This window comes from Manis javanica, chromosome 1 (genome assembly GCF_040802235.1).
Source record: "Manis javanica isolate MJ-LG chromosome 1, MJ_LKY, whole genome shotgun sequence".
NCBI lineage: Eukaryota > Metazoa > Chordata > Mammalia > Pholidota > Manidae > Manis > Manis javanica.
This window is the reverse complement of record NC_133156.1, coordinates 57246458-57264913: the sequence shown is the minus strand read 5'-3', so window position 1 is coordinate 57264913 and position 18456 is coordinate 57246458. Positions and strand designations below refer to the sequence as shown.

The following is an 18456-nucleotide window of genomic DNA, read 5'->3' as shown; positions in this document are numbered from 1 at the left end:
TTTTGAGGAATGCTAAGTTACAACAATGAAGCTCCTTGAGTGCTTTCAATTCTAACTATTCCTCTTAACAACTGAACCTTTATTCTGACAGTATACCAACAAACTTTCCTTTAGGCATGAAAAATGTGAATATTGAGCTATACAATCTGATACAGCCCATCTCAACTCCCAGTAGTGGACAAATTTACCAGACACGAATGAACAAGTAATTCTAAAGACAATGATTATATCTCAGGGATTGGCTAATGATTCCTTTTTAGAACAGAGTTCTTGAGAAGGCAGAGATTTTAGCAAATATGTAATTGGATTTGTAGTAATATCAGAAGAGACTATGAAAAGAGAACTTCAAGGTGAGGGAAGACTGATTTCAGATGAAAGTATGCCCGACTTTGTTGATATATGTGGGAGTGATTAACATACCAATGGCAGATTGGTATTTGAGAATAAGCCTTACAAGTTACCTGGGCACTAAAAGGAAAGTTACTGAGGGGGAAATAATAAAAGAGGCCCAAAAGCTAAGTACATTAATATTTTTTTCCCATGAAATATGGGTCATGTAACCACAAGTGAAGTGATGAGTCTTTTGCTGAGAATGGGAGCCAGTGGCACTGTATTTGAATTCATGTCATCGCAGGCTTTGTGTCTAATCTAGAAGAAGAACATAGTGCCAGAAATGTAAAAGGTAGATTGCTAAGAGCTGCAGAATATTTGAGTGATCAGATCATAAGAATTTTCCAAAAAATAATTTTCAAGTCATGGTGATTGAAATACTGTATATAAATTATTTTTTAATTTCTAATTCCCTCATGTTATGCTTGCTTTAAAATAGTACTTTGTGGTGTTGAAACTATGGAGTTTGACTCCTATAAACACCAGGCCATTCTGCCATTCTCCTGTTCTGTGGTCTATAAAACTATATTCTGGTTTTTGTTAGACCATTGATGCTTCTTTCAACTTGTATTTCTATGTGTATAGTATTGTTCTTGGTGCTAAATACATTTTTTCCTCTAATATTCAAAATAATTCTTTACATTTGTGACTATTCACTTATTGAAGTTACGAGGTTGTTACTCTTAACGTGTACTAGTGAAGGTGACCACTGAATATAAAGCAACATTAGTGAAAAATAGCTATTGAGAATGATGCCAAACATTACCTGCCCCACCTACACTACCTTTTGGAATCCAGTTAGCCTTGCTATTACTGATCACTGAACCACATGGCCAGTTCTTTCCCCCTGACTATGGCTGGCTGCAGAAAAGGTGGATACCTGACCTAGGGGAGACTCATCACCAGCTGGCCAATGACCAAAGGCTTTTATGGCCTGACTTACAAAAAAAAGTCTAGGCCAGACAATTTGGAGTAAAAGTCACAAAGGAAATTTCTAGTTGGTGATTGAGTGCTGGAACTAAAAGATCTTGAAGAGTTAAGGCTGAGGTTACTATGACTGGCATCATGAAGCTATAACTAAAGCCAGCCAGTGGAGGAAGAGAAGGAAACAGATATGGGAAGGAGGATAGAAAACAAGCGAGAGAGAGTCACTGGCTCCTGATGTTAACCTCAGTCCCTGCCACGTCTGGGACCTAGATATACTTTTCCTTCTGCTTGGGAATTTGTGAACTTCTCAACCCCCTTTGTTTCCTGAAGTACCTTGAAACTAACAGAAAACCACATTTAGACAGTGAGTTTTTTAATTTCAGAGAGAAAACTTTCTATCTAAAAATACCTGTAGGGAAAGAGGAATAGGCTGCCTACAATACAAATCAAAACAAAAAGATAAGTTGCCATCAGATTTCTTCTCTACAATACTAAATGCCAAAAAAGAAAAAAACACAGTGGAACAATATATGTAGCATTTGGAGGAGAATGGAAATACTATCTAAGAATTCTGAAACCAGCCAGTAACACTTAGTTTATATGAAATACTTGTATCATTTGGGATTCTTACTGTAGTTGTTAATAAGATCTTCTCTAAAAGACAGGATGTTCATTAAGAATATTGGGTAGCTCACGGGGTCTGTCTGGGGAAAGGAGGGGCAGAAAATCAGTCTTGGAAACTACCCAGCAGAAACAACACCCAAGCCATACTGTGAAGGCTTCAGTAAAGACCCAGTTGCTTCTGCTAAATGCTGGAACCCTCTGACACCATCCTCGCCATAAAATAAATTTGTATGTGATAATTGCTTCCTCAAACCACTGATCACTTCTGGGTTGAAATCTTGCTTCGCAGAGGCTATATAATATGCCCATAGAGTCTGAGAAAGAGTAGAGTCAATTTTTTGGCTTCTCCATTGAGGAAACTGGATTCATAAATTCTCCAAATCTACAGGGAGCACTTCAAAAGCACTGGGCAACCAGAAACTATAATCTATTTCCACCACAGTATCCTGCTGCCTAAGCAATTAAAGTAAGTGGAAAGGTATTAAGGAGACAGTTAGAGCAATGAAACTTTTAAACTTGAATAAATGTAATTGTTAATCTGATAGTGAATCTCAGTGTGAATGTCCACATAACAAAACTGAAAGGTGAAATGCTTAATAATAATATTAAATCCCAGATTATTCCAACCCAAACCTGGAAACAATAGGGAGAGAAAACATAAAAGCATGCTAATCTAATCTCGTAGGCAGAGCCAATAGACACTATTTCACCTTTAACTTAGAAAAAAACATTCAGTTTTTTAATTTAGTGATAGCCCCAATGTTTAGAAGTAATTTTTCCATCTAAATCGCTAACCAAGAAGTAACAACTAAGAATACTTGAACAAAAAATCAAAAAACAGGAAATAGAAGAGGGAGAATTAGTCATGAAGAAGTATAAAATGACAGTAATATCAAATAATAAGTGGATCAAACACATAGAGTAAAATAACCAGTCTCAGACTGGAACCAAGCAAAAAATAAAAATAAAAACTTCCAGCTAAATGCCATTAATAAAAGACACACTTAAAATGATCCAGAATGGATAAAACTAGAAGTACAAGCACATTAGCCCAGGCAAACACACAACAGTAAAGGCAAATTTATGTCAGATAAAGTGTAATTGTGGAAAGAGACATCAAACATGAGAAGATGAATATCAGGTATGACTTCAAATGTCAAGTGATATAGTATCAAACGTATGAAATAAAATTATAAAGAGATTAGAAAAACCATGGGACCAGTAAGACTGTCAGTGTTTGACAGATGACTTGGTCTGTACAAAAGAAATTATTTAAAACCACAACTTCCTTCCATAAAGAATGGTTCTTAATAAAGGAAGCCTCTCAGCAGGTCCTTTTCTTTACCTAAGGACCTTGATGAGTTTGACATCTGTGAAACCAAGCCTGGAGTTTAGGTGGGAGGATTAATTTTCATAGGTTTGCTTAAGAGAGGCAAGAACTTGGGATTCTTGGGATACCCGTGAATGGGGGCTGAGGAATAGAAATGAGGGGGGACAAAAGAAAAAAGAGACAGTGAAATGGTGGCAAGTCAAAGTCTATGAAAACCCTGGTGATGCAGCAGCTAAAATGATTTTAGAAACTTGTGAAATAGAAACTATTTCACTTGGAATCCTAAGTTCTTTGCAAAATATGTTCCAGTATTAATGTATTCACTTGTTTCTAGTTTTCAGAATCTTTTCTTAATAAACTCAAATTACCTTCACCATCAGTATCAATAACTATTTGAATCTGAGTATAAATGAGATGAAAATGCCCACGACTGTTTACTCTGTATTACATGTTTTCCACTTTCTTGAACTCTTTGTTATAATTTGGCGTGGCTGGAGTATGTCCTTAGATATTTTTTCCAGAAAAGCTAAGTTGGGGATATACTTTCTCATTCCTTGCTTGTTTAAAATTGTTTAGTTTTTTTCTCAAAACTCTTCTCATATTTACTTTTGCTAAGAAGTTCATACATCAGACTGAGTTTTTTCCAATATAAATAACTTATTTCCTACCTTGGTGTTTGTAGGATTTTGTTTTTATCTTGATGCAGTTTTACTGGCATAAGTCTTGCTATGCCTTGTTTCCATAAGCCTGTCTTTCAATACTAAATCTTTTCAATCTTGAGTCTTCAGCTCAGTGAACGTTCTTATGTTACCACTTTTCTTAAGGCTGTTCCTCCATCACTTCCCTTCTCTCACTTGCAGTATCACAAACTGAGCCATAACATAAAGTTTGGAGTGGACACCAAGTTCAAATCAACTGTATCCACCAAAATGGCCCTTTCCATCAGACACCAGCCAGAATCTTAGTAGTGCCTAAGTGGGGACTGTACCGTTCCTCTAGGAGAGGGAGGAACATCTGCCCTCCACTTTGGTATCAACGTTTTTCCATAAGAGTACAAAAGCAGTACTGCTTCTGTTTGAATGCCATAGAGGATTTTTAATGAAAGTTTCATTAAAATGGATTTTACTTAGAGTCTACCCTCCTATCCCAAGATACAGATATGAATTCAACAGAGGCTAGATATGGAATGTGAATAAATCGTACTCATAAACACCATGTTGTGCTCTGAACTTTCCCCTCGACCATTAAAGCTCTGTCATTAGGTCAAGGTGGTGCACCTAAGTTTTAGTTACCCTAGGGTAAATTCTCAGTCTTCTCACACTATGGTAGATCTTATTTCCAAAGATGGCACAGTAACTCCCATCCCACGCTTTGTTTTGTTTTGTTTTGTTTTTTTGCAGTGAGTCTGTAACCATCCTTTAAATCTAAGGTAGCCTTATGACTGCTCTGACCAGAGGAAGTTACAAGACCAGGCTTAAAAAGGCCCGGCAGCTTCCACTTTGTGATCTGAAGGAAGCCAGCCGCCATGTAAGAACTCCTGACACTAACATGCTATGAGGCAGTTATTATAGAAAAGTTATTCTGACACTTGTTGAAACAGTAAGGATGACTTTATTCAAGACTGTTGCAGTAAGAATATTGTAATACCAGGGGCATTGGCTCAGCTCCAAATGTGGTGGACAGTAGAGGTTTCTAACTAAAGAGCAGGGTGAGGGAGTCAGTGGATGGAAATCAAGAGTAAAGGTATTCCTGTTGAAGGCAGGCCAAGGATTTATATATACATGAGAGGTAGGGATGAGGAATTTGATCGGATATTAAGGGTGATCAGATATCAAGGGTGGGGGACTCTTGCCAAACTTACTATGATGGTTAATTTTATGTGCCAATTTGGGCTGAGAGATGCCTAGATGGCTCTTAAAAAATTATTCCAGGGTCTGTCCATGAGGGTGTTTCTGGAGATGAGCATTTGAATCAGTGCACTGAATAAAGAAGATTAGCAGTCTCCGTGTGGGCAGGCATCATCCAATCCATTTAGGGCCCACAAATAGGTGAAGGAAGGACAAATTCTCTCTTCTCTTCAGCTGGGACCTCCATCTTCTGTCCACTGGTATCAGAGCTCTTGGGTCCCATATTTTCTAACTGGTAACCATCAGCACTCTTGTTCTCAGGCCTTTGGACTCAGACTAAATTTTATATACATATACATATACATACATACATATATATATATACACACATACATACATATATATACACATACATATATATATATATATATATATAATGCACATTATTATACGAATTGGTGAACTAGGAGAGCCGATGTTATAATTTAGTCTGAGTCCAGAGGCCTGAGATCCAGGAGTAATGATGGTTGGTGTGAGTTCCAGAGTTAGAAGAGAATATGGCTCATAGTAACTTCTAAAAATGTCCCTGCCAGATGTGTGAGCCCAACAAGTGATCTGTAGCACAGGTATTATCTAATCCACCACTTCTTCCCTTAACACACTTTTCTGTCAAAGCTCCCAGGTCATCTTACCTGCATTTCCAGCAGTCTCCTCCCACCCACCCACACGTATACATCCCACCTCTGCTTAGACCCCTTTCTTTCTCCTACTTTCAATTCTTAACTGTCTTAGGTAAAGTTCTCTTGCCCAGCTGGATCCTCTCTTTCCACCTTTGTGAACCCCATCTGTATCCAACAGCCTCAACCAAAGTTGGCAGGATGAATTTAGTGGCACATTTACATGAGGAAAAGGAAGACACTGATAAAAATTAGATGTGAAGATAAGTTCATCAATCTCAAAAGCCCATTAATCATCTCCACAATTTCCCATGTCCATCTTCATTCTCCTTTAATTCAACCTTTTTCCACAAGCATAAGCATTTAACAACTTTGTATTAGCTTATTGTTTCATTAATAATCATGTAACAATACTGCCACTGCCCCCTCCCCCCTTCTTTGTACTTGTACAATATTTCTACAACAGTGAGGGTTAAATAGTTACAGATCAAGCCTTGAATGGTACTAAAAAATACTCACTCCGTTGCTCCCTCATTAACTACCTTGGTGTGTATGAACCAAGAAGTGTAATCAGTTTTAATATTGGTCTTTTTATCTCCAAGAAAACAACTCCGTAGTAAGTAGGTCATGTATTAAATCTCAGACTGACTTGTTCACGTCCCACTTTTTACATATGTATATATTCTGATTTTCAGAAAAGAAGTATTTGAATTTTCACGATGCAACTAACGAATGAAAGCAAAGTCCTGAAACAGAGTAAAACTGAGTGTTTTAAAGCTTGGCTTCATTTCATCTCTGTTTTGTTTTGCTGGTTATTGCATGAAGCTGTTTTTACAGACGTCATGTACACTTAAGAAAGAAGACCCACTTATTTACATCGGCACCAAACTAATGCAGTACGAAGAAACTACAAGGAAAATTGCGGGGATGGAAAAACGTCAAGGGCTTCCAGTCAGACCAGCTGGGCATCTATGGGCACAAACAGGCAAATTACCTAACCTCACTGACACTCAAGATTTTGGGGGCATTTTCGTTCGTTTTTTTAATCTGTAGAAAAGAGTACCTATCTTTACCCTGCTTGTTGAAAAATGCCTTTGTAGGTACGGAATAAACGGCAGCTACTAAAATACGGACGAAGTTGTGTTTAGTTCAAAGGAAATGCTGAAACAGTGCTTTGCAATTAACCTGAGTATGCAAAAATACAATTTACGGATAGCTGTCCTTTAGAAGTTTTAAAAGGTGTAAAGTCGAATTGTTAACACTTACACAGCACACTGAGACACAGTGCCAGTAACCTTGCTAGTTCCGCCACTAAAAATCCAGTTTTCGTTAAGTTGAAAGCAAGATTTTGGGCCCGGGGCCGAACAAAGAGTAAACACAGGGCATTCCCTGGCCTGCTCTAACACCTGCGCTCCTCGCGGACGGCCCGAGGTAGAGCCCTCGCCCAAGGGTAAGGGGAGCTGGCACGCAAGCTCAGCGTGAAACTGGGCGTGAAGGAGCGTGAAAACCACACGCTACTTAGACACGAACCCTAGACACCTCCTCTCGGCGAGATTTGAGAAGGGAAGGAAACAGAAGCTTTCTCAGATCCTCTCGCGAGAGGAGAGGAGCCGACGCCACGTCAGAAGCTAGAGACCGGAGCCGAGCGACAGGTGCGAGAACAAACAGCCGGTGAAACGCCGGGGACGCTTAGGCGGGCCGGTGGGCGGGACTTCCTCCGGAAGACGCGGCGGTCTGGGAACTCTCAGAGGCGGGGTCCGGCCGCTTTTTGGCCTGCAGGCTCTGGGCTGCGGGTGTGCGTGCGCGGGTGACGATGGCGTGTGCTGCCGCGCGTTCCCCGGCCGACCAGGACAGGTGGGTCCTGGAAAGGAAGGGGCCTGCTGCGAGCCGGCGGGTGCGCCGCCTTACCCACTGCTGAGAACTGCTCGTCGGTGGAACTCGGCCCCGGCCGCGGGCTGTGGGCCTGGCCCCGAGCGTTCATTTCTCCGGGAGGCCAGCAGCGCCAGGCTCTTCGCAGAGTCCCTAAAGTTACGACTTTAGGTAGCGCAGTGTTTACGTGTAAGCGAGACGAAGGACTTTGGGGGCTTCGTGGACAGGACATTAAGTAACAATCACAAAGTGGAAAGTCTGTTCCCTTAATTATTGTTACGTTCCGAAAGGCTCGTTTGGGTTTTTTAAAGTCTTTAATACCTCTGATGCCGGAATGAGAGAGCTGGCCCCACCCTCGGAACTTATGTCACCTGTATCTGACATCTAACAGTTACGGCATTGTTTTGTTCTTTCCTTTTTTAAAAACCTACCCTAACAAGGGATGTTTTTTCTGTCTAAGGTAGTAAATTAAATTTTAAGTAAGTTAAGGGAGACATTTAAAGAAAAAAATGCTAGGTAAACAATAGTTTGCGACAAAAATCCCGATGCTGAATGAATGAATGAATTTTTGGAAGTATTGCTGTTATTGATACCAGCTGTGCTTTTTCTGTGGCAGGTTCATTTGTATCTATCCTGCTTATTTAAATAATAAGAAGACTATCGCGGAGGGGAGGCGAATCCCCATAAGTAAGGTAAGCAAGTTGGCACCTCCGGTCTTTGAGGGGTTAGAGGAGATTGTACAGGTAGGACCGCAAAGGTTTCTTTTACTTTGCTGCATTGTTTGGGGCCTGAGGAGAACATTAGCCAAGAATTGGGGTGCTTTCCTTAATAATGTGAAATCTAGAAAGGCACTAATTCATAGCCATAGTATTTTTTAAGTGGTTCTTCATGATCCTGTGTTTGAAAGAAGTTGGGGGAAGGGGTGTGCTTGCAGGGTTTGCACGTTTTTGTTTTTTAAACCAAGGTTATGACAATCTTCCCCTTAGTAAAAGGAAACCAACGTTATCGCTTTGTACAATATAAAGTCCAGAATACAGTTGAGTTTTAAAACCAAGACTCACAGAGAATTGAGATGTGTCAATTTTATAGTTTTATATGTCTGTTATATTTTTTTTTTCGAGAGGAGTAAATTTACTTTAAAATTAGTACTTTTTAAAAATAGAGTGTTTTAAAATATATGATTTCCCTCCTGCACTGTTGAGTAGGAAAATCCAAGTTCTTAATTGTCCTGGTTTTGAAAAGTGCCTAATGCCAAGTCAAGTGTCTTGGTAGCTTTTTATTTTCAATATTGATATTCTTATTTTTTTTAAGAGTCAGTTTACATTTTATAATCTAATGACAGATTTAAGGTAATTTGACCTGAGGCAATGCACTATTTTTGTGTTATTTAATATGTCCTATTTCCTGCTTTAATGTCTAAAGGAAAGTCTACTTTGCTGCCTCAGAGTAAAAGCACTGGTTCAAAATAATACCTGACATCAAGCCACTGTGACAGAGGCGTCTGATTGCTAGAATGATGTTTTTAACTTCATTGATGTATATAGCATATATACAAAAACATACATAAATATTAAGTGTGCATCTCGATTACTTTTTGCAAAGTGAGTGCACATGGCTAACCAAGCACCCAAATTTTAAAAAGGAAAAATTTAAAAAGGAAACATTACCACACTCCCAGCCCCCAGGAAGATTCCTTTATGTCCCCTGCCAGTCACTGTCTCCTAATCTCACATACAAGGATAACGAGTGTTCTGACTTGCAGCACCACAGGTTGTTACCAAACCAAACAAACCTGAATCTCCTGGTCTGACAGGGAATTGTTTCAGGAATCTTAGTCATTGGTCTTCTGGTTCCACCGAGTCTAGGGCCTATGCCCTTGTCAGAAGGTGGCCCATTTGGCCAGGAAGGGGGATCTAAATTCCTTTAAAACATCTAAGGATATGTGAGTCAAAAGTTTATCTATAGCCTTGAGCGGGAACGAGTCCTGCTTAGTTTGCTTTACCTTGGTTTGCAAACTCCCATTTTCTTTCATCTCTAATTCAGTATAATTCTCACTAGCTGGGTCATAACTGAGGGTCTTGGGCTTCTCTTTGTTAATGAAAAGTCTGAGGGGCTTCATCAAAAGGGGGCTGGCTCCCTGTGCGGTTACAAGATTATTTTTGTTTGCTTCTGAATTTTATTGAAATAGCATTCATTATACACTGTGTACTTTTTTGTCTGCCTTTTCTCACTGAACTTTAAGCCTCTGAGATTCATCCACATTTTTCAAGTGTAGTTTGTTCTCATTTGCCCTGTCGCAGGGTTTCTCAACAGCAGCACTATTGACATTTTGAGCCAGATCATTCTTTTTGGGGGGAGCACCATCCTGTGCATCTGAAGTTGTCCAGCAGCATCCTTGGCCTCTATCCTAGTGCCTTACCCTAATTGTGACAGTCAAAAATGTTTCCAAGCATTGCTAAATGTCGATGAGGGGACAAAATTGCCTTGCTGAAAACCACTACTCTAGTATTGAAAGGTATATAAGTGTACCTCAGTCCATTATACTGTGGGTAGAGAATTGGGTTGTTTCTAGTTTGGAGCTATTATAAATAGTGAATGTTGTGGATATTCTTGAGCATGACTTTCAGGAAGCATATTTTTGCATTTTTTCTGGATATATACCTAGAAGTGGAATTGCACGGGCATAAGGAATGTACATGTTCAGCCTTAGTAAATATTACCAGTTTTCTAAAGTTGTTTTGGTAATATTGCTGAACAGATATTCACTGAACACCTATGTTGCAAGCATCATACCAAGTGCTGAGGAGTATACTAGTGAACAAAACAGTCCTTGCCCTTGTGAAGTTTACCTTCTTTTTGAAGGGAGATGGATGCATAAATATGAACCAGTGTTATTACTAGGAATTTTTTAAATTACAGCTGAAACTATTGTACTTGGTAAAAAGAAAACCTAGGATTTTGCTCTGTGTTTTGATTATAGTTTTTGAAGTGTTTTACACACAATAGAGCAGTATGCACTTAAAGCTAAGCTGTTTAGTGTTTTTGTTTTTAACTGTTCAGGCTGTTGAAAATCCTACAGCTACAGAGATTCAAGATGTATGCTCAGCAGTTGGACTTAATGTGTTGCTTGAGGTATGATTTTTTTTCCCTACACTATTTTCCATGTTTATCTAATTAATAACTTTCTTAAAGGTTATTCTTTTTTTTCTTTTTTTTATCGTTAATGTACAATTACTTGAACAACATTATGGTTACTAGACTCCCCCCTTCACCAAGTCCCCCCCACATACCCCATTACAGTCACTGTCCATCAGTGTAGTAAGAGGCTGTAGAATCACTACTTGTCTTCTCTGTATATACTGTTAAAGGCTATTCTTTTATTTTTATTTTTTTATGTTAGAAAAATAAAATGTACTCTAGAGAATGGAATCGTGATGTTCAATACAGGGGCAGAGTCCGGGTCCAGCTCAAACAGGAAGATGGCAGCCTCTGTCTTGTACAGTTCCCGTCACGTAAGCTTTTTTAAATGAATGAATTAAGTTTTGAAAGGCAAAAGTTATAATTTGCAGTCTACAGATGAATTTAGAGAAAGGACTACAGCTGATGGGGAAGGGTAAACAGTGGTTCTAACTTCTTTTAAGGACTTGGGGAATATGATGAAACCTACTAATCATTTCTCAAAAAATACTGTTTTGTGAACACTATAAACCTCTGGAAGTCCATCACCCCTCCCATGTTCAGAGTGTTTATACTCTTTATTAAATGGTCAGATGGTAATTGCCATATCATATCCTAGAGACTCTTGAGGTCTGTTAATAATTTCTATCATTAATAAATCTAAAAAGCCATATTGAGTGAAAAAAAGCAAGATACATGCATAGTGTAGTACCACTCAGGTAAATTTAAATACAAAATACTACTATTTATTGACATGTATATGTAATTTATTGATATTATCTGTGTAAATGTTTTTGAAATAGACTGGAAGAAAACACGCAGTCTTAAGATAGTGGTTAACCTAGTGGCGAGCAGCAGGTGGGGAGTGAGGACAGGTGGTGGCCAGAAAATGACAGTTGAAAGTATACTGCTCCCTGTTGCCAGTAATAAAGGAAAAAGAAAAGCTGAAGGGCCTGATGTGTTGAGCGCCATCACTGGAGCTGGAGGAGGTGATTGGTGCACAGAGCAGGCGAACATGTATGCATAAGTCGTCTGGGCATGTGAGCAACATCTTCTAGAGCATGATGGCATTGGGTTTTTGTTAAAAGACTGAGAAGCTGTGTGTTTCCGTAGCTTAAAGTACAAATGATATCCTGACTGTGTTTCCAACTTAACAGATATATTATCCTTCCATCTTCAAGTCATTTACTATGACCAAGACCGAAATTTCCATTTCAGATAAAGTGTTTTGAATATTGTTGATGTCATTCATTTAAATATTTGTACATTGTAAAAATCTCTGTATATTTTCTACAGCAAAGGCCCCCACTTGAGCAAGTCATCTTTATGGTCATTTAATTTTTTCTTTTTAAATCCTCAGTTTCTTGATGTGATTTCTTCAACTTTATGATTTTCAAGTTAATGACCTTTTAATGTCTTATTTCTCAGATTGTACACTAAGCCTAACTTCTGGTTCCTAGGTAAGTCAGTAATGTTGTATGCTGCGGAAATGATACCTAAACTAAAAACAAGGACACAGAAAACAGGAGGTGGTGACCAAAGTCTTCAGCAAGGAGAGGGTAGTAAAAAAGGTAAAGGAAAGAAGAAGAAGTGACCTGGTGTGAGAGTCAAGTCTGTGACGCTGCTGGTCAGAGACATGAATGGAAGCTTCTAATTACACCGGAGAGAAACGGAAGCTTTTTGTTTGCATCATGTAACTGAACTCTGAACATTTGTGCCTCCCAGCTTCAGTATCAGACTTGACAATCAAACAAATTTACATCAGAAGTTTGCATCTAGCTCTTATGCAGTATAAAAGAAAATTTTTTTTTGCCTTTCAACAGTTTTTGTGAAGAATGAAGCAAATTTTTTAATGGACACTGGACTCTAGCATAAGTTACTTGGAATCCTGTGTCTGTTGGTCCTCTATATAACATGTCTCAGATAAATGAGTTTAATAAGATTTGAAATACAATTTTGTTCACCTTTTAAGTTAATGAAATAAAATTTGCAAATGGGTTTTGTAGATTTTACTTATGAGATAATGCCAGTAGAGGAGATAATTAAGTAGAATAAAATGGGTAATGGAAGCTTAGTGTGAGCCTGCCAGACTAGTCAAGTTTTCCTATCTTTTTTCTCTTCCATTTCTTTGCCTTTATGTTCTACTTGCTAGGATTCTCAGCTTTACCTTCAAATCCTTCTATTGAACTTTTCATTTTTCTTGTATTTTCAACATCTGTAAGCTCTCCTGTCATCTGAATGCTTCCTTTTTCTAGCATTGTTTCATGGATGTAATTTCTTATTTCTCAGAGGGTATGGTTTATATTCCTTTGTTTCCAAGTCCCCCCCAGCTCCCTGCACCTTTTTTTCCCTCTCTCTTAATTTTGAGCCTGTGTTAGGGTGGCTTTCCTGAGTTTTTTTTTTTTTTATTAAAGAGTGAAAGACCAAAAAGCTGATCAGAAGTTCTGAGCACACAAGAAAAACAGACTGCTTCACAAAAGTGATTTGGGCTGAGAAACTTTTGGAGAAATTTTCAAGATCAGAGGTGTCTGCTCTTAGGCTGATCTGCTTACTCAGAGTCTAACATACATCCAAGAGCCTCATGGGAGAGGGTGGGGTGGGGAAAATGGGTCTCAACATTTAATCATTAATACTGTTTTTAATAAAAGTTCCCTCCCTCAACTCTGCCTGTGCCCTACTCCAAAAGTCTTAGTATCTTCAGAGGATAAACCTCCAGTCTTTTACTTAGGTGGGGTTAGGGTAGTTTTCCACTAACCCTGTTTTAATTCCATCCCAACATTAAGATCACTCTTTGCTGTTATATTGTATTGGTGGGGAGGGCTTTCTAATAATGAAATTTCTATACCAAAGACAGACTTCCTGGAGTGGGCAGAATAATGCTTCCCCCTCCCCCACAAAGAAGAACAACTGAATATCTTACTTTACATGGCAAAAGGCTTTGCAGATGTAATTAAAGACCTTGAGCTGGAGAGAGTACCCTGAATTACCCAGGTGGACCCAATGCAATCACAAGGGTCCCTATGAAAGGGAAAAAGGTTGCGTACTAGAGAGCCACAAGCCAAGGACTGCAGGCAGTGTCTAGAAGCTGAAAAGATGCAAGAAAATGGATTTTCCCCTCAATACCCAGAAGGAATAGAGCCCTGCCGACCCATTTTGAGTGTCTGACCTCCAGAGCTGTAAGTTAATAAATTTGTATTGTTTTAAGCCACTAAATTTGTGCTAATATGTTAAAGCAGCATAGGAAACTCAACCAGGAGAATTAGTTACCTAAGAGACTCTCCATACCTTGGGATTCTTGGCCTTACTAGCAGTCTCTAATAGTGGCTCAGCCCTCTCTCCTTATTAGAATTAATGAGTTAAAAGCATAGCAGTACTTGGGCACCACAGTAGATTAACGTCAGAATTGGTGGAGGCAGTATTTTTGAAAAGCTGCTCAGGTGATGATAATGGACAGTTCGGTCTGAAATCTCTGTATACTAAGTATAAAGATAGCATTTACCTAATTCAGCAGTTTTATCTCAAAGTGTGGTTTCTGGACCATCAGCAACATTTGGGAACCTGGAAATGCAAATTTTTCAGCCCTGCACCAGACCTAGTGAATCAGGAACTTTGGGAACAGTAGTCTGTTTTAATCCCATCCCCCCAAAGAAAGTCTGGTGCACCCGTGCACTTGAGAACCACTGACCTAACCAAAGAACCTCTATAACTGCTGTGAGGTGAATATTAAAGTTTTACAAGCTTAGGAGCCAGAAAATATTAAGGTCATTCTGAAATAATATTTACTTTCCTGACATACTACATAAAGTTGTAATATTTGATAGCTAAGGATGTAAATTGTATCTATTACTCTAAAGACTGATTCTAGGCAGAAGCCTACAAAAGCAGATGTAAGAGATGAAGCTAACCAGAAGTAGGTTTTTTTTTTTTTAGTTCTTTTCTTGGTCTCTTTTTTAAAAAAAGACATGTTGGAAGGAGGCACATATTAGAAGTGTTTATATCAAAATACATGTGATACACCAACTTGTAATATGAGAGTGTGTAACGCAATATGCCAGTGGAAAACAGTCTAGGCTTCCTTTAAATCTAGTGCTCATTATTGGTAGTGCTTTTTATTGGTTGGTATATTCTTTTTTTGTGTGTGTGGTATCATTGATATACAACCTTATATTGGTTTCAAGTACAGAACACAGTGGTTCAACAGTTACCCATATTATTAAATCCTCATCCCAACTAGTACAGTTACTCTCTGTCAACACAGGAAGATGTTACAGAATCACTGGCTATATTCTCCATGCTGTGCCGTGATCCTGAGACTAATTTATATTATGACTTAGTCTTTGTGCCCTTTAATCCCACTCACCCTCCCTACTCGCCCACCCCCACCCCTCCCCCATGGTCACCACCAGTCACTTCTGTCTGTGAGTCTACTGCTCTTTTGTTCATTTTGTTTTTGTTTCTTTCTCTGGCATTTCACTTAACATAATACCTTCTAGATCTATCCATGTTGTCACAAATGGAAGGATTTCTTTTTTATGGCTGAATAATATTCCACTGTGTATATGTACCACATCTTTATCCATTCATCTATTGATGGACACTTTGGTTGCTTATATATATATCTTGGCTGTTGTAAATGTGATAAAACAGGGGTGCATATTTCAAGTCAGGGATTTTGTTTTCTTCAGCTAAACTTGTAGAAGTGGAATTACTGGGTCATGTATTATTTCTGATTTTAGGAACCTCCATACTGCTTTCCACAGTGACTGCACCAATTTACATTTCCACCAATGGTGTAGGAGGATTGCCTTTTCTCGATATCCTTGTCAACACTTGTTATTTTTTTCTTTTGGATAGTGGCCATTCTCACTGGTGTGAGGTGATAGCTCATTGTGGTTCTGAGTTGCATTTCCCTGATGATTAGTGATGTGGAACATCTTTTCATGTGCCTTTTGGCCATCTGTATTTCTTCTTTGGAAAAAATGTCTGCTCAGGTCCTCCCCCCACTTTTGAATGGGGTTTTTTTTTGGTATTGAGCCATTTGAGTTCTTCGTATATTTTGGATATTAACCTCTTATCAGATAAATCATTTATGAATATATTATCCCATGGTATGTTTTCTTTAGGGAGTCTTTCCTCTGACAGGTGGTAACCACCAGAGAGAAATTACAGGCCAGGTGAGGAAAGGAGTTTAATAACAGTTTCATGTTCATTTATCTGAATTTACTTAAGTTTTTGCTTAAATGAGTCTGCATTTTTTTTTAAACCCCACAAAATAAAATAACATTAACACTTCAGAGATAATGAAACTTTATTTACATTCATTTAATATATCACATCTTCAGGATAGGTGGTAACTCATTTAAAAGGTATGCTCATTTTCTTCTGTCTGCTAGAAGACTCCCTGTCGTAGCAGTTACTGAATCTGAAAGCTGTAGGGGAAGAATTATTGTAGAGATTCTTTGACTTTACATAGCCCTGCAGTACTGGGCACGTACAAATTAAATGCTTGTCTGCTAGCTAGACACAGACTCAATTACTCTCTCAAACACTTCAGCAATGGCAATATATTATTTGGGAAATCTAAAACAGAATTGCTCAACTCATAACTTCTCCTTAATATGTACATTTCAACTGCCAAAAACAGTACTTAAATTTCTCACAGAATGCACTAAAGAAGAAAGCTATAAGACAAACACTTGCGTTCAGAATGTTTTCTTACTATAGTTGTTTTTAAAATAATGACTGTTATTACTTATGAGCAATAGTAACTTTTATGCTTCCCCAACTTGCTTGCTATCTTATATACTAAAAGTTGAACATTCTATATACTAACAGTCTGATTATATATTCTGTATACTAGGAGTAGCTAATTTTCATTTTTCTGCCACTAAGAAAAGCTTTCGTTATGGAAAGGAATTTAAATATTCCTAGAGGTGTTTTTTTATTAATCTTAAGCTTGATTTTCTCCCAGTGACAATCTGTTTATCTTCTAATTTTTTTTCCCCTTTAACGTAAGTTTAATAAGATGCCTTATGATCACCACTATTTTTCCCGGAAAAAATGTCCTCATCTACATTGTAATATTTGGGTGATATTGTCTCTTACTTTTGATATCTTGGTATATTTTTTCATCACTGGACATCATTATGATCTTATCTAATTATTACCAAAAGGAAAAAATCAACTTTATTTTCCTTAAAAAATATTTTATAGGCTGGATATTTAATCCTGTTAGTTTTGCACACTCTTGTTTTAATCAGTTTAGTCTAATTCAGAAAGATCACAGAAATATGGTCAGTGTAAACCTCAGTTTTTCTGACCCAAGCAAGTGTCATGGTCCCTATAAATAAGTTATTTGGCTATTAAAGCTGGAGACTGTAATTTTCTGCACTAAAACTATGCAATTTATCAAAACAAAGCATAAAGATGAAGGCATTTAAGTGAACCACAAATGATTCTGACTTGTGAAGTAGGGAGGCCTCTTGTGTTTAACCTTAAAGGCCAGAGAAAGAAGGTAAAGGCAGTTTGACTTAACCACTGCCACCTAGATTATGGGTTCTATCATACTTCGATTCATTCTCCCAGAACTGCGTCGTCATTACCACGTAGTTGCTAATGACATGAACAATATCAGACATTTAGAGGTGGGCGAGTCTCTGGAGGTTCCTTAAACTGGTTTAAAAAAAGACTAGGAAAGAAACCTACTAAACCAACATTACTCAGCTAGGACAGCGAAACCCGAAACTAGGATGGTTTCCATTACAGCATCTTAAAAACAGATAAATCTAAAGCTTATAAGCAGATTTTTAAAAGGCCACAAAACAGTATAACTAGTTCCCAGGAACTGGAAGCTGTCAATTACTGACGTGTGTACATTTATTTCCCCATTTATTACTAAAGTGACTGCTTTACAAATCTGTTCTGGTATTCAGCTGCTACCATGCTATGAAAACAACCAGACCAACTTACATTCAACCTCAGTTATCACTGCCCTGTTCACTTGAAATACTAACTCATTTGTTTAATTAATTTTCTGAAGTATTATTCAGCAGATCACACTAGCACAATGAAACATTCAGCTTTGGCAGGGCTCCCCATAAGCATTATGCATGTTACAGTCAGTAACGTTTCCCTATATATATGTATGCACAGATGATACATTAAAAACATTTAATACAAAATTTTACATGACATGAAGTAGAACCTTAAAGATTATCCTAAAATACAAATACAGAGAAATGCATGCAGAGAGCCCACTAAAGTACAAAGCCTGTGGGATTTAAGTTTTATTTCCTGCAGGATGGTAACATGTTTTTTCCTACTTAGAGGCAAAATGTATTTTCCAGAGATTTGGCTCCTGCCCATTGCCTTAAATTTAAATTAAAATGCTCTCTGTAAAAGCCATAAACAAAAACAAAACCTTACAACACATTCCATTTTTTAATATATCAAAAGTGTTTCCAAGGCAACATTATTAAAATGATTATACCACAGTCCCTAATATAACACCAAGCACTAATAGGAAGGGTACAGAGAGGGCAGGAAGGTTTCATCCAGTCACTGGTTTAGGTACTCTTCTTTTCTTCTCCCAGTAAATTCACAGCAGCTTTCTTGG

The 18456-nt window shown here is 38.2% G+C and overlaps 2 protein-coding genes across 3 annotated transcripts in view; one reads left to right on the top strand and one right to left on the bottom strand.

Annotated features, from left to right (window-relative positions):
* The first annotated feature begins 7494 nt into the window (after window positions 1-7494).
* SRP19 (signal recognition particle 19) lies at window positions 7495-12839 on the top strand. Of its 2 annotated transcripts, none has more exons than XM_073232961.1 (5): window positions 7495-7649; window positions 8281-8356; window positions 10725-10796; window positions 11065-11176; window positions 12270-12328. In XM_073232961.1, exons 1-5 carry the CDS (start codon window positions 7609-7611, stop codon window positions 12299-12301), a joined length of 333 nt encoding a protein of 110 aa, XP_073089062.1. In that variant the 5' UTR covers window positions 7495-7608; the 3' UTR covers window positions 12302-12328. The 2 variants fall into 2 exon arrangements, with proteins under 2 accessions (XP_073089062.1, XP_017534348.3); XM_017678859.3 differs by having other exon boundaries at window positions 7505-7649; window positions 12302-12839.
* A 3292-nt stretch (window positions 12840-16131) lies between these two features.
* Window positions 16132-18456, bottom strand: part of REEP5 (receptor accessory protein 5) — a 39261-nt gene continuing 36936 nt past the window's right edge. Inside the window, exon 5 of the mRNA XM_036995115.2 lies at window positions 16132-18456. Coding sequence (XP_036851010.1) covers window positions 18407-18456 — 50 coding nt within the window. The 3' untranslated portion in view covers window positions 16132-18406.

Bases quoted from the DNA above. Each gene is read 5' to 3' on its own strand.
- SRP19 (XM_017678859.3), top strand. From the start codon at position 7,609: ATGGCGTGTGCTGCCGCGCGTTCCCCGGCCGACCAGGACAG. The intron at 10,797-11,064 runs GTATGATTTTTT...TTTTTATGTTAG, and splicing joins GACTTAATGTGTTGCTTGAG to AAAAATAAAATGTACTCTAG. The intron at 11,177-12,301 runs GTAAGCTTTTTT...TCTGGTTCCTAG, and splicing joins TCTTGTACAGTTCCCGTCAC to GTAAGTCAGTAATGTTGTAT.